The sequence below is a fragment of the Osmerus eperlanus genome, chromosome 4, assembly GCF_963692335.1.
Source record: "Osmerus eperlanus chromosome 4, fOsmEpe2.1, whole genome shotgun sequence".
Taxonomy (NCBI): Eukaryota; Metazoa; Chordata; class Actinopteri; order Osmeriformes; family Osmeridae; genus Osmerus; species Osmerus eperlanus.
The window spans coordinates 16440217-16466372 of NC_085021.1; the positions used below are offsets into that span (position 1 = coordinate 16440217).

The 26156-nt window shown below is 46.6% G+C and overlaps 1 protein-coding gene across 6 annotated transcripts in view; it reads right to left on the reverse strand.

The window, feature by feature from the left end:
* prdm16 (PR domain containing 16) overlaps positions 1–26156 on the reverse strand; it is a 147157-nt gene that overhangs the window by 53651 nt on the left and 67350 nt on the right. For 5 of the 6 annotated variants that reach the window (XM_062459491.1, XM_062459489.1, XM_062459486.1 and 2 more), the window contains exon 3: positions 12734–12784. In XM_062459491.1, the coding sequence (XP_062315475.1) occupies positions 12734–12784 (51 nt within the window). The remainder of the gene's footprint in view (positions 1–12733; positions 12785–26156) is intronic. The other variant, XM_062459485.1, reaches the window with a different exon arrangement.

The window sequence follows — 26156 nt, forward strand, 5'->3', positions numbered from 1 at the left end:
AGCATTTATAGCTACAAGTCTGTAGGCCAAATAGACACACTGTAAGCTAATTCCCAAGCACAAGATTTTCTCAGTGTGTATGAGATTGCGTGCGTTTGTGTTGTGTCTGTTAATGGGAACATCAAGGCAAGTGATTATTCATTCTGTCTGTTTTGTGCCATCAACCCTAACCTTAGCAGTAGTCCAGACCTAGGGTTACTGTCTCGCCTTGAAGTAGCCTCATCCTAACACAGAGCCTAGTCTGGACCGAGGGTGGGCCTGAGGGCCTGTGTGACAGTCCTCCCAGGCTGGTCTCTCTACTCGGGGTGTATCTCTGTTTGCGGTCCGAGGGGGACACTTTGATGAATGGCCAGTTTATGGTGCTGTCAGGCTAGGGGTGTCTTTGGGGAAATACCCCGGGGGCGGCACCACGGCCAGCTGATTGCAAACCTGTGGCCTGGCCCATGATCAATCAAACTGATTGGCCGGGGCAAATATGGTTAGTGATAGCACAGAGAGAGGGAGAAAAAAAATAGATTACTACCCTAGTAAGGGAGTCGTAGATGTGTACATGTAGTCTATGTGTGTGTGCGTTTGTGTGTCTATGTTTGTTAGGGGTCGGGGTCAAATAAATGGAACATGAAAGACTGAACGCAACTCTGGTACTGCTGACACAGTTAAGCCCACCTTAATATCTCACAAGAATGCCAACTCTGTCATAACTAAGCCAAACTTCTTACACACACAAGTGTGTTCATCACTACCTAAATTAAAGTATTACTCTCACCTACGACTCACCTGAGTATATATACACACACACACACACACACGTAGAATGCAAGTTACACTGCTATTGAGCCTCTGGAACCTGGTGGAGAGCTTGAGTAATTGGTCCATGCCATGGCAGCTTTGTAAACGCTGACATGCTGCTACATTCCCTTTGTAAGAGGAACAATAGAATGCCATGGCTAAGTTGTCGCCAGTCACAAGGAGGGAGGGGGAAAAGGAACAAGCCGATGGAGCTGTTTCTGTGTGTGGCACCTGGTTTTAGATCAATGCTCTGACACCGAGGTCATTTTTAATATGCTTTGATCTGTCGCCCCAGCTGGGCAGCAGTGTGTGTGCTCCGCTGAGCACATCTTGTTTTGGGACTCGGGACATGGTGTGTGAACTATCAAATTGTCCTTTAATAGCCTCATTCTTCTCCTCTCATTATCTCTCACTCTCTGCCCTGGGGAGATGGAGAGAAAGAGACAGACTGCATGAAGGAAAGGAGAGGAAGGAAGGTTAGATTTGATCAGAGACAGCATCTGTAAGCCGGCGTACAGAGTTCCACCTCTGTCATGTGTCAAGTACCCCTCATTCCTTCAGCTACTTATAGCCTATGATCATAGTCATCTGACTAATAGCGAAACAATTGTGGATGTTGAAAATGGAATCCTTCATATGAGGAGAGATCCACATTGCCGAACGACAGGAAGCTTTCAAAAGGCTTCGAATGAACCGAGTTCCGTTATCTGACAAGAAAAAGGCTTGCTATTCTGCACGGAGGGATAGCTGTACTGTATAATTTCCACAAACACAAGAGATGGAATTAAAGTCAATCTCTTTTTTTTCTCTCCCTTTTCCGTCCCGCCCTCGTCAATCATTGGTGGCTGAAAAACAAGTCTTAAGTGCAGAGCCGGGGTGCCAGCACACAGGGGCATCCCTGGAGTCAGAGCATTATTCTGCCAGCCTTGGAGATGCTGAAGGTACAAAGCGCCCCATCGCTAGCTCTCTCTCATTAAGGCTGATCCACCCTTAACCCCGTGGGCAGGTGCGACTGTAATTAACCATTGTTTTGACTATCAAAAGTCTGGGAGTTGATTAAATGGCCTAAATGCGGCGCGCCGAGCACTTTCCCTTTCGCCCCGTAATTTCAAAGGCTTTGCGGCCTGCTGGGGGCCCTTTCAGCAGCGAGGCACCGCTTCCACCGGCCGCTAAGAGCCTGTTGCCAGCGGTAATCAAAACTGAAAATCTTACAAGGGAGGGAGGGGGGCAGGGGATAAAAAAAGAGAAAGAAAGCGCTGGGGGCTTTGGGGCTGGGGCTCAAGCAGAGAGGCTTCCATTAGAAATGCGTGGCTTTATGAAGGCCGGTGGCCAGCAAGCGGTGAGAAATGTGCCTTCTTAAGGCAAGTGAATGGCATCTCTTTAGTGATTAGAGCACCAATAATGGGCACCCCTGCTACTCTGGCTAAGTCCATTTTATTGCTAATTCATTTACGTGCTATTTCAGACATACTTGACACGAGTCACCCACTAAGAAGTCATGTTTGTCAAGCAGGTATGCCCATTACAGAGGGATCTTAAATCAGATTCAGAATGCAGCCACTGGGTAGAGAAAAAAAAAGCTCATTGTTAGCAGATAACACCATGCAGAGTTATCCTGACCTGGATGGAAAATCTTTTTTTTTACACCAAAAACAATTATATTTTGTGCCTGGAGTGATTTTTAATTAACACACTTTTATTAAATGTGAAAATTTAAGCAGCTCTAATCTACTAGTTTTTCCACAGCAAAAATTCCTTGGTGGTTCTAATACAGATTGTGAAACTAAACGTCTTGCCTTACAACGGCAGAGATTTCATAAAAATACGACGGTTACCATTTTCATATCATTATATTTCAAGCATTTGTTTTCAATTCACGGGGTTGTCTCTCAGTGACCGATGCCATTATTATCAAAATAAATATGGTCTTAATTTGAATAGATTTGGTTTGTATTAAAATATATTATGTCATTGGTTTTCATGCCATATTCCCCAAGGTAAATCACTGCAAAATAATCTGTTTGACTCCCTGCCTAATGTACTGTATCATACTCTGTTTTATATGATAATAACCTCAGATTGGGAATATTCTCATCTTAAATGTCACACATACAAATGTCTTGTTTTACTCAAGTAGAAATGATTCCCCTATAGTATTATCTAGTTTTTTTTTTATGGTTGGATGAAAATACTTCAATAACAGGCATGAATGACAATGTATGTAAATGTAAATATACATACATTAACAGGAGAGGCTTCGAACTAAGGCCTTTTCAATGGATATTTCATTGAAAGATTCGAAGCTTTGAAGCCAGTTGTATGTCTCTACTAACAGCTCCAGATCAGTGGACACAAAGAGATTCTCCTGACCCACACGGCTTGGTCGTCATCACCTCTCTCAGGTGTGAACAGGGCTGTGCTTGTCTGCAGCCTTTACTGTAAAAATCACTATATCTACAGCAGCTGAAGAAAAAGATGATCTGGTATGAATTAACACAACGTCACAAGGAACTTGTCTGTGTGCACGTGTGTGTGTTTGTGTTTGCGTGGTAGCACTTGCTTTCACAAGGGCATGTTTGTAACACAGTGTGTGTGTGTGTATGTGATTCCCCTTGTATCCTGTCTCTCTTGGGGTCCCCCACTTGGCCTAATCATTGTTTCTCTAACAGATAATTCTCTGTGTCCTCACAGGCGTGGGTTAATTACTGCTGCCAGCACCCTGGCTGCTCTTCCCTCTAATGGCTTAATTAGGGGTGACGGCCTCCACGCTTGTTTACTCAATTAGGCTTCCTCTTTAATTATCTTAATCATGGGAAGTCAACTGTCCTCATTAGCATGCTTAATGAAGGGGGGAAGATGATAGCATGATATCTGTGTGTTTGTCAGTGTGTGTGTCAGCGTGTGTGTCAGCGTGTGTGTCAGCGTGTGTGCATCTCCATGTTTGAGGAAGAGGTGCTGGGATGTGAGTGTTGTTTATGTGCTGGGGCTGGACTAGGAGTGAGCCTGGGTTGACAAGAATAAAAACAAATCAATTCACAGACATTAAATATGTAAACATACACACAGACACACTCGGAGATTAGGTCTGGGTGCGGAAGCCTGCCCCCCCCCCCCCCCCCCCCCCCACACACACACACACACACACACACACACACACACACACACTCCCCAGTCCCTTGGGTTCTGTAATTAATGATGAATCTGTAAAAAGAGAAGTCTCTCCCCTGAGTGTGATCGATAGCTGGTGTTAATGGTCAGAGAAGACGTCCCCCAGCAGCACCAGCGGAGCTGTGGAGGCCGGGGCTGTGGAGGCCGTGGCTGTGGAGGCCGGGGCTGTGGAGGCCGTGGCTGTGGAGGCCGGGGCTGTGGAGGCCGGGGCTGTGGAGGCCGGGGCTGTGGAGGCCGGGGCTGTGGAGGCCGGGGCTGTGGAGGCCGGGGCTCCGGCTCGCAGATTAGGCCCACAACCGCTTATTTAACAGTTCATTTGACTGAGTCGGGCGAGTGGAAAGGAAGAGAGAGGCGATGTGGCGATGAGAGGGTGGAGGGGAGAGGGTGGAGGGGAGAGGGTGGCGAGGTGGGTGTCTGTGGCGTGGACGCCCGGGTGCCAGGCTCCGTCTGAGGCCCCCCGGTGGGGTAATGCCCTGTAATGAAGATTAAGACTCTCAAAGCCCCAGTGTTCCACAGAAAGACAGGGAGAAGCAGGGAAGGGAGGAGGGAGGAGGGAGGTGGGTGAAATGGAGGGGGCTAGGTTCCTTGTTTTATTAACTTGTCTGTGACGAAAGCTTACAGGGATATTGTAGTCGAGGCGTTGTATAACACCCAGGAGACGATGCCAAACACAAACACACACCACCAAACACACAACTGTGCACATACAAATGGTACAATCATTACTCACATCCTTATTTTATGTGCATTGTTGCTGCATTTTGTCATACTGGTTAATGATTTCGGTTGAAAAACTGCACAGGTAAAAACGACAGCAGGTTTTGAATTGCTTTAATACAAAACCGAAAAATATCTACCTTGATCAATACTGCACTTTACAGACACCTCCCCATTCACAAAAATATAGCATTGGTATCACAAATAGAGCCATTTTCTGTTGCAGATATTGACCAACATTACCCACTAAACATCCTCCTGAGATCTCTTTTCCGGATCAATTTCAAAATCAATTGACTGTGTATCAATTTAGAGCAGTTATTTTACTAGTTGATTAGGTGCTTTCAACTGTGACAGGTATTGAGTGACATTTTTTCAAGGTATTTTTTGCTGACTGTTGAAATGATACTCCTCCCTTAAAGAATCAATTCTGAACTTAATAACCAAGCCTGGGTAGGTTAAATGAGTGTTTCAAGCAGTCGTTTTCTCTCTCTCTCTTTTTCTCTCTCAAACATCACTTGCATCAAAATACTTATTGCACACCGAAACTCATGTTCTCTTTCTCGCACCCCACACACACGCACACAAACACACACACACACACACACACACACACAGGGCTGTGTCTAGTTGAGAAGCTGTGGAAAACCCTGAAGGTATGTCTGAGAGTGACCTAGGGATTAGACCTACTACTGGCCAATCCTCACCATGTGTGGCACAGATGGGAGCTCTCTCTCTCTATCTCTCTCACTTTCACACTCACCCTATCTCTCTATCTTTCCTTGCACAAATACACATGCACGGACCCCCCATGAGTAAGCCGGCACGCACACACACACACACACATCTGGTTACACCACCTTCCTCCCAGAGTTCAGCCACAAAGATATTCACAGGCAGCCCTGTGTGTTGTGTGTCCATGTGCGTGTCTCTGCATGTATGTGAACCCTAAAGCTTCACGGAGCTGACCGCTCATAAAAAACATGTCAAGTACAACATGAATCTATGCTATGAGATTCTTTACCTTCAGATGATCTGATACCTTTTCAGACACTACTGGAGGACGAGGGAGTTGGGTGTCTGTGTTCATGGAGTGTAAATATGCCACATTTCACTCTTTTGGGGCACTAATTAAAAATAGAACAAGTCGAACACCACTTTTTAGTTAACATAAAAAATGCCTCTACCATATTTCATAAACTGACTATAGGGGAGTGTTTAACACCTGATAGTTTGGCACACTTCACTTCCCACCCCTCTCTAGCTAAGAGCTCCCCAAAGACTCATCATCGCCCCCTATCCGTACCCCACCACCCTCTCACCCCATCTCCACCTCTCTTCTCCAGTATCCCCCTTTCCCGCCTCAGGTCACATTTTTTCACTCCGCAAAGTTTGACTGTTTTGTCTGCCTAACATATTCAAGGGGGTTGTGTGATGGGGGATGGATGGGTGGATGTTAGGAGGAGGGAGGATTTTCGTTCACTATGACCTTGGGTTGGCTAGGCCAGTCTCTCTCTCTCTCTCTCTCTCTCTCTCTCCTCTCTCTCTCTCATCTCTCTCTCTCTCTCTCTCTCTCTCTCTCTCTCTCTCTCTCTCTCTCTCTCTCTCTCTCTCTCTCTCTCTCTCTCTCTCTCTCTCTCTCTCTCTCTCTCTCTCTCTCTCTCTCTCTCTCCTCTCTCTCTCTCTCTCTCTCTCTCTCTCTCTCTCTCTCTCTCTCTCTCTCTCTCTCTCTCTCTCTCTCTCTCTCTCTCTCTCTCTCTCTCTCTCTCTCTCTCTCTCTCTCTCTCTCTCTCTCTCTCTCTCTCCAGACGGAGTTTGTCTCTGGACTGGCAGCCCGCCTCTCCTGGGCTTTTTGGCATTCCTCCACATCCCTGAGAGGGGGTCTTTCCCCCTGCCGCTCTCTCTCACTCTCCCCCTGTCCATCTTGCTCTCTTGGTCTGTCTCTTTGTCATTTTCTGCTTGTGTCTAACGCCTATCTGTGTCTAACTGTCAATCATCATTCACCCGTTTTCTCTCTGTGTGTATATAATAAGAGTCATGGGACAACAAGGGGGCTTGAGTCAGAAACACAGGAGGACCAAAGGTGGAGGGCAGCCACCCTGTGTGTGAATGCGTGTGTTTATCAACTAGCTCATAACGGACAACATTTCACGGACACATTGTTCACTGTGCAGAGGCATGCTCAGAACCCCCCCCCCTCCCCCTCAGTCTTTCCAACTCTCTTGCTTCATCACGGACCCCTCTACCCAGCCAAGCAGCTGTCTCAACTTCCAGACAGTCCGTCTGAAGAGATGCCTATGCAAAGGCCCGGTTGTGAGAGCAGTCACCTCCTCGGTCGCATTAGGACAGGCAGAGCACCCTGCACTCAGAGAGACGCTTCCCCTTATGCTGCTGTCTACCAGGTCTTCTTACAGCAGGAGGGCTCGGTGTGTGTTCAGTGTGTGCGTGGGTGGAGGGTCAGAGTGAAAGAGACAGAGAGCGACAGAGAGAAAACGGAGAGGGAGAGAGAGAGACAGTGAGGGAGAGGGAGCGCGTACTGCTTCTCTCCTCACTGTGTCCTCCCTAATTTCTTCAGGGCAACACCAGGCTCCCATAGCAACACAGAGAGTTTCTACATGTTATTATCCGTGCTGCTTGACCGGGCGGCCCTCTGCATTCACACGCTCTGCTTTAATGGACTCCTGCTATCTGTGTGGGTGCCAGAGTGGACAAAGAGAGGGAATGCGTGTGTGTGTGAGTGTCTGTCTGTCTGCGTGTGTGTGTGTGTGTGTGTGTGTGTGTAGTAGGCTAAGACACTCACATAACAAACCAAGCCACTGACAGTCTGTCTGCCCTCCTCCTTTTGTTTGAGACTCAGAGAGAATGTAGAGTGGGGGGGAATGCCCATTGACAGAAAGATTATAGAGAAAGAAAGAAAAAGAGAGAGAGGGAAACAGAGAGAGAGAGAGAGAGAGAGTCAGTCATCTGACGTTCGAGTGAAATGGTGTCTCAAGCTTCTCCTCCGCCCCCTCGCACTTTCGATCTCTGTGTCTGTCTCTCTCTCTTTCTTTCTCTCTCTCTCTTCCCCCCCCCTTCTGTCTCCCACTTGAATTCCACTCCCAGCGCTTCCACCCGTGGTGACGTTGGGTGCTGATCAGAGAGAGCGTCAGACAGAGCCCACACACTGTCAGACATCTCTTCAGTCATGGGTTCAAACACACACACACACACACAACACAACACAACACAACACAACACACTGGTGGCAAGGGACAGAGTTGGCCTTTGGGACAGTGGTAATGGTGTGAGTCCCTCAGTGAAGGTCTCAGACACAACACCATTCTACACCGACAAGCCTGGAACATTCCCACAGATCCAGAAGATCTTGATCCTCCCTGCCCTCCTCTGACTCCCCTGGTTGAAGCCCTGGCCTTGGATCATCAGTCAACAGCCATGACACGGCACACAGAGGACACACTCCAGGCTCTGGGCATGAGAGATTCCTGACAGTTGAGAGACATGGTCACATGTTTAAAGTTGGGCCCTGAAAGATTACCCCTCCCTTTGCCAAACTCGGATATTCCCCAAACGATGTGAACATACCTCTAAAGCTCTCAAGCTTTCAACATGTTTGTATAACTGTCTGCTTGTTCCCAGCTAATATGTTATGTAGAACTTTGCTACTCAGCGAATCTGGTTTCTGACGAGTAGCTTTGACGGACCAGACACAGCCTGCTGTATATTTTGAATGCGGGAACTTGGGACGGGTTGAAATAAAACAACATGTCAGTCGGAGCCATTAAAATGTAACCAGGCCTCAGAGAAGAAAGAAATGATATTATCATTAAGTCATAGTGGAGGAAAAACCACATATATTATTCTTACACATCCCTCCCTCCATTCCCCTGACAGGACCCACCCGGATGCTTTAAATTATTGCATGTTCAACGTACATGGAGCTATAATAGAACATTATAATGCCTTTCACTGAAAGCTGAACAAATGTGAGATTTGCCAATTATATTTCAACAAAGGCATTCATCTTCACATCAGTATACACGTACAGCACTAGCTGACCCTACGGCCACACTGCACCAAGTATGTAACATCACCAGTGTTGAGTTGCACATGGACTTTTCATTTTGACTAGTGCTTCACCTGAAACAGGCAAATCTCTGATGGACAAGACTGCTTGTGGCCAGAGTGAACTGTCTGTATACTATATATACTGGTCCCATGGTCTTACCCATACTAGGCAGTTGTGTGTGTATGTGTGTGTGTGTGTGTGTGTGTGTTGGTGAGAGAGAGCGACGGAGAGAGAAAGACAGCGCGAGAGAAAAAAGGTTCCCAGTCTGTTCTGGAGGAAGACCCCAACATTCTTGTAGGCCCCTCTGCTGCCCCAGGGCTCGGGGCGGTGGGAGGGGTCTCGCTCTGGCCTGGCGTATAATTGCCCCCCGCCACAGATAGTTAACAGCCCCCGCTCCTCTCCTCCTGTCCTCCTCCTGCCTGTTTACTCTGCTCTGATTTCCACCTCCCAGGGGTCATCACTCATCGGCCTCTCACTGCCCCTGGGGAGGTGACCGGGGGGGCCCTCTGCTTCCCCCTTTCTCCTCACACACACACACACTCTCTCATAACCAGGGGGCATTTCTGATGGCCCACATTATGGGAAATGAGTTGCCCCCATGGTGCGCTAGGGTGGCAGTGATTATAATATCCAGATAATCATTTCAAACAAATTATCATAATTATCAATCAATCATCTGCCTCTTTAAGGAGGGATGGGGGATTTGGGCCTGGGGCGCTGAATCACTGCTCTGACCTGTAATGCTTTTCAGTGTCTACCTAATAACCTTCATAAATTTGGGGCCATTTAAAGACCACATTTAAAGACTCAATTCTCTGGCTTGATAGAAAAAAAACAATGTTTCAGGTTCAGTCACACACTATAATACCAGTGACCCCCATCCAAAACCTTAAACACAAACACCAACACTTACTAATGCTAATGACCCCGTCCAACACCTCTCTCACACTCTCGACAATTTTCCCAACCACAGCCCCAAACAATTTACTTTCCCTACAGCATGTGACCGAGGGAACATTATCCTTCACACACACACATGCACACACACACGCTAGGGCCAAACCAGGGGTCACATAGTTCACCACGAACCCTAAACACATGGAGTTGAATGTTTTTGTTAATTTCAATCAATGGAATACATTAACCACATTCTTATCAATAAGGAATGACAAAAAAAGCAGAGCAAAGAAGGTTAATACATTTGTCCCACGTTCCCTGTCAAAATACAAAACAAAACCATTAATCTCTATTTCAAGCGAAAGCATCAAATCAAGTCTGTGCCTCAGGAAACCATGTATACTTTTCTTGGACAGAGAGAAAGAGAGTCAATAGGTAGACTATCGCTGTATCTTTCCACACACTTTAAAAAGATTCATGGTGGAAATAGAGATATAAATGGGTGTAATCCAGGCTGAGAACTGAAAGGACTGTGTGAAAGAGATAGTGCTGAAGGGGTGAAGATCGTCCAGGGAAAAATGCAATTACAGACCATTGATTTTCCCTGTAATGGATTGAGGGTGTCTTTCTCCAACACATTATCTGCCATCTGATGTAGCATGTATGTTTACACATGTCTCAAAAGACACCAAGGCTTTTTTAAAGAGGGGATTTACACAGATGACATACACACACACACACAAAGCACACGTTCTCACACACATTATGGGTTGTGATGCTCGCATCCTTGTTTAAGACTTTGGAACTGAATAGTAGTTTGCACACACACACACACACACACACACACACACACACACACACACACACACACACACACACACGCACACTACTGAATGGCAGGTGGGATAAGCAGGCCCAAGGATCAGACAGACAGATAGTGGTGGTTCAGCTCCCTAGCCAGCTACTGATCCTATCACAGCCAACACTGATAGACATCCATCTAACACCACCTCTGTTTGGATAGACGGGGAGAGCCAGACAGGCAGGGATGGAGAGAGAGGGGGAGAGGAGAGCGCTAAGACGGACGTGGAGCTAGAGAGGGATAAGGGCCCCCGTTCCATCCCTAAGTCAGGGGAATGAATCTGAGGCTGGGCCTCCACTCCAGATAGCCAGAGAGTAACCTCTGGGCAGCTTCCACTAAGGCGGCTTTGGAAGCTACAATAACATCTTCTTCTCTCCTGCTTTATCCCTGGCTAGGCCCTCCGCTCAGGACTGCCACCCACTCTAAAGCCCCCTGGGTGAGGCTCTGTTTGGGCTTGTGAGTGGTGGTGGGTGGTGGTGGTGGGTGGTGGTGGTGGGTGGTAGGGGATGGGGACGGGGGCATCTGGGGCTCTCCAAACACAGAGCCTGGATCAGGGAGTGTGATGGATAGATCCTATTATATAGATCATCTCTCTCTTTGTGTCTCTGTGTGTGTATTCATGTGTCTGTCTGATGTGCCCCCCCCCCCCCTCCGACTCCAAACAGATGATGACAAATGGCTGTATGAGACAACATCATTGTTGAGGAAGATGAATCCTCATATTTAAGGCTAACAGCCACAGTAGATGAAACAGCACTAAAGACCTTTTAAAGAGCCATGGTGACCCATCAACGCGGGCAATACATCACACAACATTCTGTCAACACACTCATCAGGACACGCTGCATGAACCTCATTACATGTGTGTGTGTGTATCTGTGTGTCGTGTGTGTGTATGTGTTATAATGTTATACTGTTAGGAAGTCACATCTTTTGGACTGGGAATAAATAGTACGTATTAGTCCTTCCATACAGTAACGGACTCCCTAATACTCCATTTGCATCCTGTTTTAATCAAGCACAGTGATGGTGTGTGCCTGAGTATTTGGGTGTGTGTGTCGTGGGTGAATCAGTCATGTCATAGAGAATGGCTCAAGCATAATCTCATTCATATTCATGAAGGCCCTGCGGTCTGGCTGGATGAAGAAGGTCCACCACAGTCCACACTCAGCACAATGAACCCCAGCAGCAGCGTGTGTGTAGTTTGTATGTGTTTGTGTGTTGCATGCATGTCTTTCAAATATGTATTGCCCCTGTCAATCATTTGGAGGTGATGGGGTTAAACCTGGGTGTTTTTTTCCACACTGCAGATATTCAGGGCTGAGCACAAAAGTGAAGGAAAACACTCGCGGTCGCTCTTAAATAAACGTATTGACGGATGTTGAATTCTAAACGACCCTCAACCAGAAACGAGTACTTACACAGTGGATTGTATGTCTGTATGTTTGGAAAAAAATAACTGGAACTGGAAAGAGTTTTGACTTAAAATGCAAATCTAGTCAAACAGTATCTTTCCTGAGTGAGCGGGGAAGGAACAAGGCTGAACGAGGGGGCCTGTCCAAATATAGATTCCTCTCCTCGTCATCCCTCCAGAAATGAATCTGAAGGACGGTAGAGGAGGCCATCTTTGGCAAGAGCCCCCAGCCTCCCATTCAGTCTGAAGGGGTCACTGGGTAAGAGTCAGAGTTCAAAGGTCACCAGTGACACATGGCAGTCCTCGGAGCCTCAACAGATAATAATCCTCCACATAGCACACGGCTATCCTCTGCTCATCAGATGATTTACATCTCCTGCTCCCGTCCTCTCCTCCTCTCACAGAGGGCCTAACCATACATCGTGTTTTTTATTGATTCCTTGAACAGGTGTCTCCTCCCCAACCATTGTTCTTTCATGGACCATTAAGTTTATACTTGAACTCTCTCTGCCTCTCCGCCATGACCTCCCGACACTGGCCGTAAAAGCAAACTGCCCACCCCCTCAATAAATTTATCACCTCATAAAGTAGTCAGTGACTGTTCAATGGGACGTATCTGTGGACAGCACTCGAAGAGGAGTCGCCCATTGATCGGCACTATCTTCTTCGGTGGTGGGGCCGTCTCCAGACTAGTTCGTTTTACAGACATCTGAATCACTCTAAGGAACAGGCATGAATGTGTGTGTGTGTAGGGTGTGTGTGTGCGTGTGTGTGTGTGTGTGAACACAGGAGCCGTGATATCATGTTGACCTGGTCTTACCTTTTTGATGCAGCTATCAGGGGAGGTTGCCTCATGGTCACTCAGCATCTGCTGGGGAGGAAACAAGACAGGATTACCAACAGGCCACACGGTACTAAACAGGAACAAACTCAACACTGACTGACAGCTCCAAATGATCTGGACCCCGGTCACCAATGGGGACTGTTATGGCTCGGTGACACACGCAAACGGGTCTGGTAATCAGGGTCCCTCTGGCCGCACGTATGATTGTGGGGAATGGAAGCTTTCCCCCCCGACACCGCCCTCCAACACCCCCCCTCCCTCCACCCTCCTCCCCCCATCTCAACCCCCCCCACTCCTATCTCAACTCCCTCCAAGTCCTCTGTCCTTCTGTCCTGATGTATGAATGCACCATGCAGCAGATTCATAGATCTGACATGAACTCTCTGCTTCGGCCTTGCAGGAAATTGAACTAAGACAGTTGGCTTTGACTCGCAGTTTGTGTGTGTACGTGTGCGTGTGTGTGTGTGTGTGTGTGAGTGTACGAGTGAGGAAAGGAGATGAAATTAAGTCTTCAAGCAATATTTACCCTGAGTGGTTAAAGGGGGGAGAAAGTCCCCACTGTCTGAAGACCCAAGCAGAGGAAGTGAGAGGATGATGAAGAGCTGTGGGTCGTATTCTGGGGGGGGGTCAGTGACAATGGTAACCCATGCATGACTCCCTCCTCTTTCACTGGAGCCCATTCATGCAGGGGCATGGATCAAGGAAGGGAAGTGGTCCGTAGTCTAAGTTTAGAGAGTGGACTGATGCATAGCCTCCTGAATTTAGGTGGGATTATAATGTCTACGTTAACCCCTGCCACACGCACACACACTCAAACACGCACACACAGACACACACACTCAAACACGCACACACAGACACACACACTCAAACACGCACACACAGACACACACTCAAACACGCACACAGACACACACTCAAACACGCACACACAGACACACTCTCACATAACTTATGGCCTTGGCCCCCTTCCTCTGCTCCTATCCTCCCCATCTCACCAAACAGAGGCTGTGCTGTTGGGTATGGAGACAGACTCCGCACCCCTTTTATTGAACTTGACGTATTAAAGTTTGCATTTCTCCTCCAGCCTCCTCCTCGGTGATTTGCAGAGGGGAGGATATGCCTGAACCCAGAGCAGTTATCTCAGTTAGAATCTCATGTGGAAACTGTAGAGGTTTTATTTCCATTTTGGCATACAGAGACTCCTTTTATGGGACCATCCTAACAGACCTGCTTAGGAGGGGCCAGTGAGTGAGTTGGTCTACATCCCCCCTGCAGGCCAACAGGAAGAAGCTCAATCTGAAGGCATACGGAGCACTGTCAATCTAAGTGTAAAGGCTGGTTAAGGGGACACCTGTACTTTATGAGCTACTGTTCCCTACTGTAAGCTGTTCATAGATCTCTTCATGCTCCCCAGTTGGAAGCTCATACAACATAGATCCTGACACAAGTACACCTACTCTACTTTGACTTATGATTGAATTCTCAGCTAAATTACAAGCATTGAGCTGTGTTCAAAACCAAGAATCTTTAGTTTTGACTTTACTCTTCTGTTCATTACAGAATCTGTAAGATATTTGTATAAACACGGTAAATACATGGTATCATTCACCTTTATTATTCAGCTCAAGGGAATTAAACTAGGTAATTCCACAGTAAAAAGCCTTCATTAGTTTGTGGTAAAGTGAGAGAGAGCACTGTTTGTATGTTTGTACTTTATGTGTCCATGTGTGTGTATATGTGTGCATGTTTGTGTGTGTGTGCATGTTTGTGTGCGTGTGCATGTTTGTGTGTCTCGATGTTTGTTTGTGTGTGTGTGTGCTTCCATGCATGTGTGTGGCAGCAGTGCTGATAAGCGAAGCCCTCCTTCACATTCCGGACCATCCTGTTCACATTGTGTTCTGACAACAAACCTTTGACTGGTGGACTCGTATGATGGAGCGAGAGAAGGGGGAGACAGAAAAAAGGAGAGAAAGAGAGAGATACATAGCAAGAGAGAAAGATAGAAAGAGAAAACCAGATAGAAATAGAGAGAGAAAGGGAGAGAGTAGAAAGAGGAGAGCAAAAAATGAGAGAGAGGGACAGAAACAGAGAGAGAGAGAGAGCAAAAGAAAAAGGAGAGGGAAAAGGAGCTAGAAGGGCGAAAGAAAGAGGGAGATCCTTGTCCTCCAGTAATGTAGGGAGCCCAGCTGTAACAGTTTACAAAACCAACAGCTTCATTGAGTTGGCAGAATGCTCCCAGGCGTTCGGCGTGGGCCAGGTTCAGGCTTCCCCTCTCACATGCCAAACACAAATATGTGTACGCATCAAATTGTGCGAGAGTAACCAAAAACTGTAGGAGACATGCAAACAGACATGAGCGGTTAAACTGACGTTTTAATGTCTTTCAGTTCTGTCCGGGGAGCTGGGAAGGGATAGGCATTCTGTCACTCCCCGTCTGGTAAGTAAAGTATGCTCTGAAACATAACACAGTTGCAGCCCCCTGACCCCCCCCCCCCCCACACACCTCTCGCCCCCCACTACATTAACTTTTTTACCACTTGTTCTAATTGTTTAAGGTTTTAATAATACATAGCCTTTAGACTGAATGGATGAATCCAGGATGTGAGAGCAGGGGTCTGGTGATGCCACAGGTCCAGATGGGGCGGCTCTGTCAGGCCTGCTCAGGACTCATTTACCTGACCCTAAACAGGACCCCATGTGTCACAGACTGAACAGGCTAGAACACACGCAGACTCATACATACACACACATTCCCACACACACCCACTGCCACACTCATATACACATATGCGCACAGTTAGAATTTGTAGACCTAACACAAGACCTAGTCAAACAAATAAATAACCTATTAATTAGAAATGGAAAAAGTAGTTGGCCCCAACTAGGAACTTATGATTTATTGCTCACGTAACTGTCATGTCAAAGTCCCTTTTTCTCCAGTATCTACACTGGCTTATGCTAACTTGTCAACATGTCGAAAACAAAGTTAAAAACATTGAAACTGTGGCAGTTAAGTAGTGTGTATGTGTGTGTGTGTCTGGGCACAAAACACCTCTCTCTGGCCCATGTGACCTCAAACATAAACAAATCCATCTAGTGCTTCATGAAAGTGCAGCCACCTGCAGAATCCTTCCAAGTAGAACTGTCTAGAACCTCATTAGGAGTGTGTGTGTGTCTGTATGTCTGAGAGTGTGTTTTCACATGGGGGTGGAAAAAGTCCCCTATTATTAACATTTACAGCACGGCTTTTGTTATTGGACTGAGTCAGGGCTTTTTCACCAGCACTTTAGTACCATTCGTATTGACACGTGGTGATGACCAAATAGACAAAAGAAAACAAGGGAGGGGGAAAGACACTCAGCGAGTGGACCAGCTCGTGTTTTTACAGACCCTGTCACTGCCAGAAGTACACGGCCGTGCAAAATCGGGTGTCAGTAATTTCCAGAGCTGGCACTTTGCCCCCTCCTTCTTTCTCAGGCATCCTGTGCAAGCCTAACAAGCATATGTGGTGGTGGTTTGCATTTTACGACTGCAGTCAAACTTAGACAGAGCTAATCTATACTCTAAAGTGAGGTACACTGATTGCAATTAGCATCAGAACCAGTGGAATACTGGAAGAGTTTAATATCTTAGCAGAGCACCGGGGGGTATAAGAAGTGCAAAATCCTACTTGGAGGATCTTACAGTAGGAAAATGTTAGCACGCGTTGCCAAAAACAATTCTCCTCAAGTCTGGATAATATGAGGCAATATAGCAACATGGCCGATGGATGGTTATGGATGTCAGAAGCCACAAGTTTCCAAAAAGAAACACCAGCAAACAAACCTCAAGGCTTTCTGAGCCGGGCTGAATGACATCCCATTGGCTTTAAGAGCCACACCAAGAAAACCACAAATTGAACGTTTTGCTATGTAGTTATTGAAAACCTTCTCTCTAGGTTTTGAGCAGCTGGACAGCATTTAATTGTGTCTGTGCCTGGCCATTATTTGACGTGTAGATTAGTAGAAGCAGCCTTTCACTGTTGAACACACGTCTCAGAGTGTCTGTGTGAAAGAGACGAGATAGAGAGAGTGTGTGTGTGTGAGTGTGTGTGTGTGTGTGTGTGTCTTGCACATGAAAGAGAGAGCTAGATCTCCTCTAACTGATTCTCCGTGCTCTGCCTTTAAAAATGGGAGCAAACCATAATGTCAAACATGATCAAAATATGTATTGGATAACTCCCTAAAACCAGCAAATCTAGGCAGTAACAAACCACCTACTGAACGCGAGCTCCTGTAGCTGCACGAAGAATGGAACAGACAAAAAAGAGATAACTTGTCTGAGGTCTTTCCTTATGTGCTTTAGATTCCTAAAGTTGTTTTAATAACCAAACACAGAAGTTGGGTATTCATTCAAACTGACCTTATTTGAGTTAGGGCACTATCTGAGTAGACTGGAGTGGAGGTATAGTTCCAAGCTGGTTGTTCTAACAGTGTGGACAATTGGCTGTTTCAGGACTTCCCAAAGATAGACGGGATATATGTACTATCACTGCATATTTATCACTCCATATGCAACATATTACATGTCACTGCACAAAACACATAAGACCAGGAGTCTGCTTGAGGAACAGCGAAAGGTGAATAGTGGTGGTGTGGGGGTTAGGGTTGGGGCAGGGTGGAGGGCTGGATGGGGTGGAGGGCCGGTGTGGACTGGGGGGACAGGGTTGGTTTCGGGTGCAGGGCTGGGATGGAATGGGGAGGTAGGTTTGGTTTAGGGTGGAGGGCCGTGCTGGAGTGAGGGGATAGAAATCATCCATGCTAAATACCAGGAAGCAAGGCGGCCATCAGATAGAACATATTTATGATGACTTTAATAAGCGGAGGACTTGCAAGCTATTTGCCAAGGCAAACATCAAGGGAGTGCTGATAGTGACTCCCTTCCATTGCCATTGATAGGGCAAGCCATTACAAACATAAATCGCTCCCAGCTTAGCATTGTTTGATTCTGCATTATACTCTTATCAATGTCTTACAAGGGAGCTGTCAAGTTGAATGTGAGAAAAGCATACTGTGTGCTGTGCTGGGGCTGGGACTGGGTCTGGAGGGCTGGGGGTGGAGGGCTTGGGCTGGAGGGCTGGGGCTGGAGGGGTAGAAGGGTGGAGGGCTGGATGGCTGGATGGCTGGAAGGCTGGAGGGCTGGAGGGCTGGAGGGCTGGAGGGCTGGGGCCGAAGGGGTGGAGGGTGGGGTGATGGTAAAGGAATGCTCAGTTCTTCTTGTTCTCATACACAAAGGCGAGAGAGTGCAGATCCGATTGGTCCGCCACTTATCACACGGGGCTAAAGCTAACAGGTTACCCAACCGCCTCCGAGATGGGCCGAGGGTTAGGGTGTGGCCCAGGCTGAACACCAACCTGGGAGAGATAGACTCCCGCACACAAAGGTGGATGTAGAGGGTAAACACTAAAGCCTATTGTAGGCCTCCGTCACGGCCATTTCTCAAACACAAACGGCAGTATTTACTGTACGAGCGGTGACCCTGTTCATCCTAAGAGTCATTTTATGGTTTGTGCCGGGGTCAAACGTCCTGGTGAAATATCACTGGAGCTTTCCAATAAACCTGGACAGGTTTTTTCATCGTTTCATGATTCACAAAGACTATTAAGGAACCAAAAAGACAAATGCCTCTACATACAGTATCAAAGCAAACACATATGTTAATGATAGTTAGTAAAATATTAACAGGTAAACTGAACTCTGACTTTGAAGAGGGGAATTTAGTCAGCCAACATACATTGTCATAAGCATTTTGTATTTGTGTTGAAATCAACCAAGAGACAGCAAGAGAATGGGAAAGAGGGAAACAGCGAGGATGAGAGTGACAGAGAGAAAGAGAACAAGAGAGCGAGAGAGGGATGTATTAAAAGGGTCATATTTTCATAGAGGTCCTGCAGCACCATACATCACTCACGTTCCAAGGCCATATCCTTTTAAGCCGTTGACTCTGAACTTCATATCGACAGAGCAATACAGATAAATTATCTGTCCAGCCTCCACTTTATTGATAAGCCATTTGGGAGGATGATCAGTTATAATCATAAGTGAATAAGGTTGGACCAATAGATCTTCTCTCAACAGATGCACTGACAGCCTCACAGCCGCGGTCTAATAAATAAGGCTACCTTGTGGCCTAAGAGGATTGCCTACACAGCATCGCCAGCCTGTGGCCCTTTCACACAGTGATATATCACATCTTCCATCTTTACTTGATAAGGGTTGCTGCCTATTGATGAATGCAGCCTCATTTCTAATGATCATATTCTTCCTGTGACACATATTGCCTCTTAAAACACAGAGGGGGAATGAGGGAGTGAGATTTAGTGGTGACCTAGGATGTAGAGATTGGTTAAAGGGGTCAGTATGTGGATGCAGTTCAAGTAGCAACTATTTGTTAGAGATGAGAAATGGGTCTGTGTATGAGGCACAAGTCTAGAGGTGTTTACATTTGGGAACATCCTTCATTCTGATATTGGCTTTCTATATCTTTATTTCCACTGTGAGTTGAATGAGTGTTTCTGGACATAGAGCCATTTTCTAAGCCCCCTCATACAAAATTTACACAAATCTCTTAATTGAAACCAGGAATACCTCAGAATGCAGAGAGGAACACAGAAACATACTTAAGAGATGCTATCTATCATCAGACAGTTTTTCTGGAAGCAAGCCAAAGAGATATTGTCACGTGATGACGGACGACCGCCAAGTAAATTGGGTATCGTTTATCAGACCCTGGCCAAATATTTACAGTTTGCATATTTAGAGTTGACATATTTCTGCCTAAACTGAGGGATTTGGTCTTTCCTTTCTTCCTCTTTGCTCATATCCTCCACTCACACGGCTCGGACATGTCTGTCATGCTAGCAGGGCGGCCGGAGGCTGAAGGTGAGGGATATTCAAAGTATATTCTATGTTTAGAGATTTCAACACTTTACGGAAAAACTGTGTCTATATGTGTGTGTGTTTTAAGATCAGTCCTGTGGCTTTTCCACATATCGACACAGAGAGAGGGTAGTAAGCAGTGTGGGACCAACCCCAAACATGAAATTGAAAGGTCTCCTGTGAGTTGGAGGCTAAGTGCATGTATGTGTGGGTCGACCCAGCACAAGTGAGAGCTTTCTTCAGGGTCCAGAGTTTATGCTGAGGTCAGGACCAAGACGAGGCCTTCCAGTCCAGAGAAATGCAGAGTGACTCACTGATGAGATTTCTCCCCCCCCCCCCCCCCCCCCCAGATAAATAAATACCTTGACCATGGATTTCCTGCTCATACACGCAGACGTCTGAGGCAGGTAGGGTGGACTATGTGTGTGCGCATGTGTGGAAGAAGGTATTTGAAGATATACACATATACCCTCCATCTCAGTAGAGAAATCTTCGGATTATTACTGGTCTTTCTCATCTCCATACTCTCTAAGGCCAGGAGGAAGAGGAAAAAAATGATATGACCATTGGTGTTCCTTTCTGCCCAAACATTTAGTATAGAAATCCACCACCCCCCTGCACTCTCTCAATAGTCCTTTTGTTCTGAACCCTGGCTAATGTTTACTGGGGGAAGAAGGAGCGTAACGGAACTACAAAGTTGTCTCATCAGTTCGACAGAAGTAAATGGCGTCGCGTGTGCAAAGACCCTGAACAAACAGCGCCTGTTTCATATAGGACAGCTTTTGTTCCGAGAACGCATGCTTTGACTGTCTTTCTCTCGCTGTCTCTCGTTCGTCTTTCAGTCTCTCTGTCTGTGTGTTGCTTTCTCCCACCTTCTCCATAGTGTGGTTATCTAGCGGATCATTCTGTAGATCATGCAGTAACAATATGAGAACAGAATATGTCCCTAAACCTAACCCTAACCCTGTCTGGTCTGGGGTTAGGGTACAATGTTCTGAGATCCATTGAGTCTGAGTTCAGAATTCCATTGTGCACGTGTGTCTGTGTGTGTTTATGTGTACGTGCGTGTATGTGTGTGTTTGTGTGTGTGTGCCCGTGTGTGTGTCTTCCCTCACGTTTCTTCCTCTCCATCATGATGACAGAGAGAGTCCTGCAGCTGCCAGGTCCATGACGGAGGGAGAGAGACGGCCTTGTTACCACTCACAGGACATGAGCCAGACCATCAACAACAGGAAGGCAGGCACCCTGTTTGTGTGTGTGTGTGTGTGTGTGCGTGTGTGTGAGTGGGCGAGTGTGGGTGTACATGTGACACATGGGTGTACTGGATACCGCCACTCCACAAAGTATTTTCCAGTCCAATTAAGTGCTACTTGGAAATGCACCTTATGAAATCTCAGCGTCTGTTCACTGTTACTGTTTCATTCCATTACAATATTTTATCAAATTCCTCAATTTAAGGTCATTGTATGTTCAATGCAAATACATTTAAATACCTGCTGATGATAATTGAAGCAGTAAAAGTGCGCGCACGATAAAAATTGCAGCAATAATAATGGCACAATAGCAATTTGTGCTGATTATAAGATAAAAGCTTAAAAGTGTTTGTGTCTGGTAAATGGACTGTAGCTGAAGTATGTTTACACACTGATCTGATGAGAGTGAAATCAGATTATTGAAATTTCCAAACAGTAATAACTCCAGGATTGAAGTCATCCGCTACTGCCAAGAGATAGCGTCTGCTGATACCAGTGTAAGCGGTTCACTCTACTACGGTGGCTGATGAGGAACAATGGGCAGGGTGGGCCAAAGTTCTCCAGAAAAATATGCAAATGTCACTTTATGCATTAAATGAACCAAGAATGACTTGCAACCAAGAAGCACTGTATGTTCTAAGGGAAATGGAAGGGTACAGTAGCTGTTGCTATTCTAAGTTGTGCTCCATTAACCATTAGATGTATTGTAATAACCATCAGCTGGTCTACATAGAGGGACATTCACTTACAGTCATACATGTTCTACTAGATGATGGACCGCACTCCCTTGCATCAAAGATGTGCAAAGTTCAAACCAATGCCAACACCTTCAGCAATGGTGATTCTCTACAGTATTTAGATGAATTGCAAAACAATAAGTTATAAATCTTATTTCCGGTGAAATGGCTCTATTTCTCAACTAAATGCTCATTGGTTCCGAGATTTCAGGCATCGCTAAAAGCCAGAGAGGTCATAAATGCTGCTTGGACACTCGCAGAGATTTAACCAGTAGTTACTGAGCATTTGATATGATCAATCTAATGCTTAAGACAAATTGAAGCCCATTGTGAAGACGAATCGGCTGCATCGTGTGCTCATTGATTCCCTCCATATGACGTATGGAGTTGTGTGATCTCTGACATCCGGCGCTATAAGATAACAACGGCAGGTCTGTCATCCCCCACGTCCGTGTTTTCTCTTCCTCTCTCTCCCTCTCTCCTTTCACACTCTATTTATCCTTGCTCTCCAGAGATAGCAGCATTTATCACTCGCGGGCTGTCTCCAAGTCCACCAGATCAACCCATCACCTCCACAATAAACGTCAGGATGTGATGATTGATGCGGCTAATGAAATTGATTAGGGGGCTGTGTCCAGGGACATTGCATTCCCATGATTCACCAGTGTCCTGTTTACTCAGTGTCAGGAGGTCGGTGGGCGGATGAACCTGGAGGCGACGTCAGTTCCAAGTGCCATCGTTCGACACGACAGATAGCCACATCCTGGGAGGACCCCACCCTTTATGGCTGGCCTTGGTGCTTTCTTGAGAAACATATTTAAGAGAAGAGATAGTGGAACAGTCATACTCCCTTCCAGAAAGGCCTTGACCTTTTTCGAGATGATGAGTCGATGTGTCATTAACTCAGCCGCCACATTGTTTCAAGTCAGACCTTCATGAGCTACTGGAGATTGCTGATGATGTAATTGTTGCTCTCTTGCTGTCATATCAGGTCTACTGACAGCGCATGACCTCTTCTGTCCAGATGGCCTCTGCGAGGCACAGAGGACTGACCTTCGGGCTCATCACAATTGGCTTTATTTGCAGCTAAGATAAAGAGGCCTTTTTACAGCCCTGTAACAAGAAGGAGACACTATCTCCAGCGGAGATTGATGTTCCCGGCTTATCAACTAGTCCTTATCAGGACTTGAAACTTTCAGACGGATATTAAAACAATTTCGGATTGCTAGTCTACCGAGTCCCCCTAGCTGACACTCTCTTCGGCAATATGAGATCATCTCCGGCTATCATTCGCATCATTAAACATCTCCTTGTTAATATTTATTTGCTGTCGCTAACATCCATGCAGATGTGTTTTGATATGGAGAGCCCTCATCAAGGTGTGTTCTGTGAGAACACCAGAGCAGGCCTCTGGTGTTCTCCTCCTGGTGTAGATAGCCAGGATGCAGTTACTTAGTCTCTGAACCCTGGTTTATAACTATCTGTCTTGTGATTATTTCGAAAGATGATGGATCACTTTATGGGGGAGTCAAATGGTCATGATTCCATTGGAACTTTCCATTAGTCATGTAAGTAGAGCAATCAGCATAGAAAATGTTTGCGGAGGCCTCTGACCTGTTTTGTTGTTTTTGTATCTGCAAGGCTTCAATATACTCTACACCCAGGCTTACACGGCTAGACGGACGGGGGGGGGGGGAGACGTGAATTTTTGAAGTCGCTGTCCCATACATGTTTTCGGTAGTGTCTGCGGGGCTGTAATGGATGACGCTCGGAGAAGTTGGACAGAGAGCCGAGCGTGGTGAGAGGGAACTCATCCGTCCTGGCCGTGAGAGAGAGAACACAGTGCTAGCTTTATGCCTCGGCCCCGTCGTTAAGGAACGATGACACACTCCTCCAGCCTGACATTAATCTTTAGCAGTGTGATTTCTATAATAACAAGAGTGTTTCCCCAAGGCTCTGGGAGAGAGAAGGCCTGCTCAGTCTGCAGAGGTCTTTCTCCTCTGGTGTTTTTTTTCTTCGGCTTCTCTCCCGTGTTAACATTGGACAGCGGCAGAGAGAGGGAGAGACGGAGGGAGAGAGAGAGAGCGAGAGACAGCGAGAGAGAGAAAGAAGGAGGGCGCGAAAGTGAGCAAAGAGGAGGTATATGTTCAGGGCATGTGCTGAGAAGGCTGGGGGCAAAGAGAGAAGGAGAGACAGAGGTAGAACGAGGGACAGAGATAGAGGGAGAGAGGCGGCCTATGGCAAGTGCAGGGTTGTGAGCTGTCTCGACCCGCTTGGCATGACAGAGGCGTCTCTCTGTGTCTCCTACCTCACACATTGGGGCTGTTAACAGTGTTATCACAGGGCCGTCCTGACCAGATAAGAAGCACCTCTGCTGATGGGCGGTAAGTGAGTGAGGCACTGGGGGAAGGGCGAAAACAACTTAAAGAGTGTCAGCCAGCTTGCTTCTGGTTAATAGCAGTAGGGCAGTGAATGACACACACAACAAAACGGGCTAGGGATAAATGTGTGTGTGTGTGGGGGGTGGGAGAGGGCCACGGGGGACGTAGAAGAGCGCCACTAATATTGTTTGGGTTTTGGACCCAGACAGGAATCCCACTTTATCAGAGCCCAGGGAGCAATCTGGGCAGGCCATCCCACATGAGTGTCCATTTCAGGGTGATGGGGAACGGACACAGGGTTTCCAAGGGAGGGGGCCTAACAACACAATGAAAAGATGGAGAACACAGCGAGCTGATACTGACACTTACACGCAGCCAAAACCACCTTTGGAAGAAGCCAATATAAGCCAACATGCTTCTCGCCTCACAAAATGATGTCTAATCATTCTGGTATGTTGAAGAGAGAGCATTTCCTTCTTCTAGAGTTTGGAATAGTCTTCATTCGTCTATTCTGTTTTTGACTTTTAAAGGGACTTTTTCAGGGAGGGTGGCATGAGTCACATTCCAGCTCCTCCTTTCCATGTTCTGCACGTTCGATCGCTTCCATGTGCGTCTCATTTCTCATCCTTTTCCCGCCCTCCCTCCCTCTCTGTCTCGTTCCTGCTCTCCTTTCCTGTGAGCGCCCCATTTTGTATACAAAGGTCCTGCCAAGGCTAACATGTATCTATAATGTGTTCAGCTAGGCGAGCCCCCCGAGGAGAGGAGAGCGGCTGGGCGCTGGCAGACCGGACAATGTGGGGGTTGTGTGAGCTAGCTGTCCATGGACGAGTCAATCTGGAGCAGGCCTCTGGCTGCTGCTGCTACCTCACTCTGACCCCTTCTCAGAAGACCTCCACTCTGCCTTTCACATGCTATCCATCCAACCCTTTTCTTTGCCTTTTATTTATTTTCCTCTCTGTGTACGTCTCAGGTCTAAGTTGAATTCTATCTGGTTCCTTGTTCTTGGTCACTCGCTGTCTTCTGTCTTCTCCCTCCCTCCCTCCCCTTTCTCTTCTCTTTCTCTCGGGGGCGCTGTGTATGTGTGTGTGAAAAGCTTCTTTTCACTGCACTGACACTCTGCAGATTGAGACGTCAGGACTCTGGTCTGGCTGTGGCAAATTAGCAGTTCTTCTTCGAAGCTAATTGGAAATCTAAATGTTTTGCAGGGGGGACGAAGGGAAGAGATTTGAAGAAGTGCAATCTGAAGTTAAGGAAGTGAATTGGGGTATGGAGATATTTCGTTTTACATTGTAGTTTCTAACTACATTTTTGCCTGGATAGTGTAGTGTGAGTTTAAATAAAGCTTTACTTGTCTTTAAGAATATACGGAAACTCTACTGAGGGTTCAACTGGACCTGTTCTCTCATAATCAAGGAACCCCTGTGATGTCTATGAGTAACAACATGCATCCACACTCTGCATCGCAGGCAATACATCCCTATGCATAATGAACAGCCCAAAAACATTAATTACACTGCTTACATTTACATAATTCAGAAAAAAATATTAAGAAAAAATGGCATCAACGCTAATTGACTAATTCATCATGGGGACCTTGTCGGTAAACGCTGTTCATTATTCCCTGCTTGAGCAGGTTTGGGCAAATGAAAGCATTTGCATAGTCACAGATTTACACCACCGACGCCAAAATGGCGGGAGGGAGGGTGCTAGCATGGTTAAATAAGAAGAGGTTTAGAGAGAGAGGGAGAGAGGGAGAGAGAACCATGCTGTGTATCAAAGCCCTTGAGTATTGGGGGGGGTTTATGTTAAATCAATGCAATCTCTCAGGTGCGTTCTGGCTTGATTGAGCCGAAAATGGAGTGGCACTCGCCCTGAAGAAAATGAGTGATTGCCTTGCCTTACTGTCATAAAACATCTTGTTTTCTTAGAATTGATGATCAGAGCTGTAGAGTACACAGCCAACCTGGAGAACAGAAAGCCCCAGCTGAACACGGGAGCAGGACAAAGCAGATCGAGACTGTGTGGAAAGATGGTTAGGGTTGGCTCATGGAGGGCCTATCCCGAAATAACTCACACAAATGCCTGGGCTGGCACACATGTCCATGTGT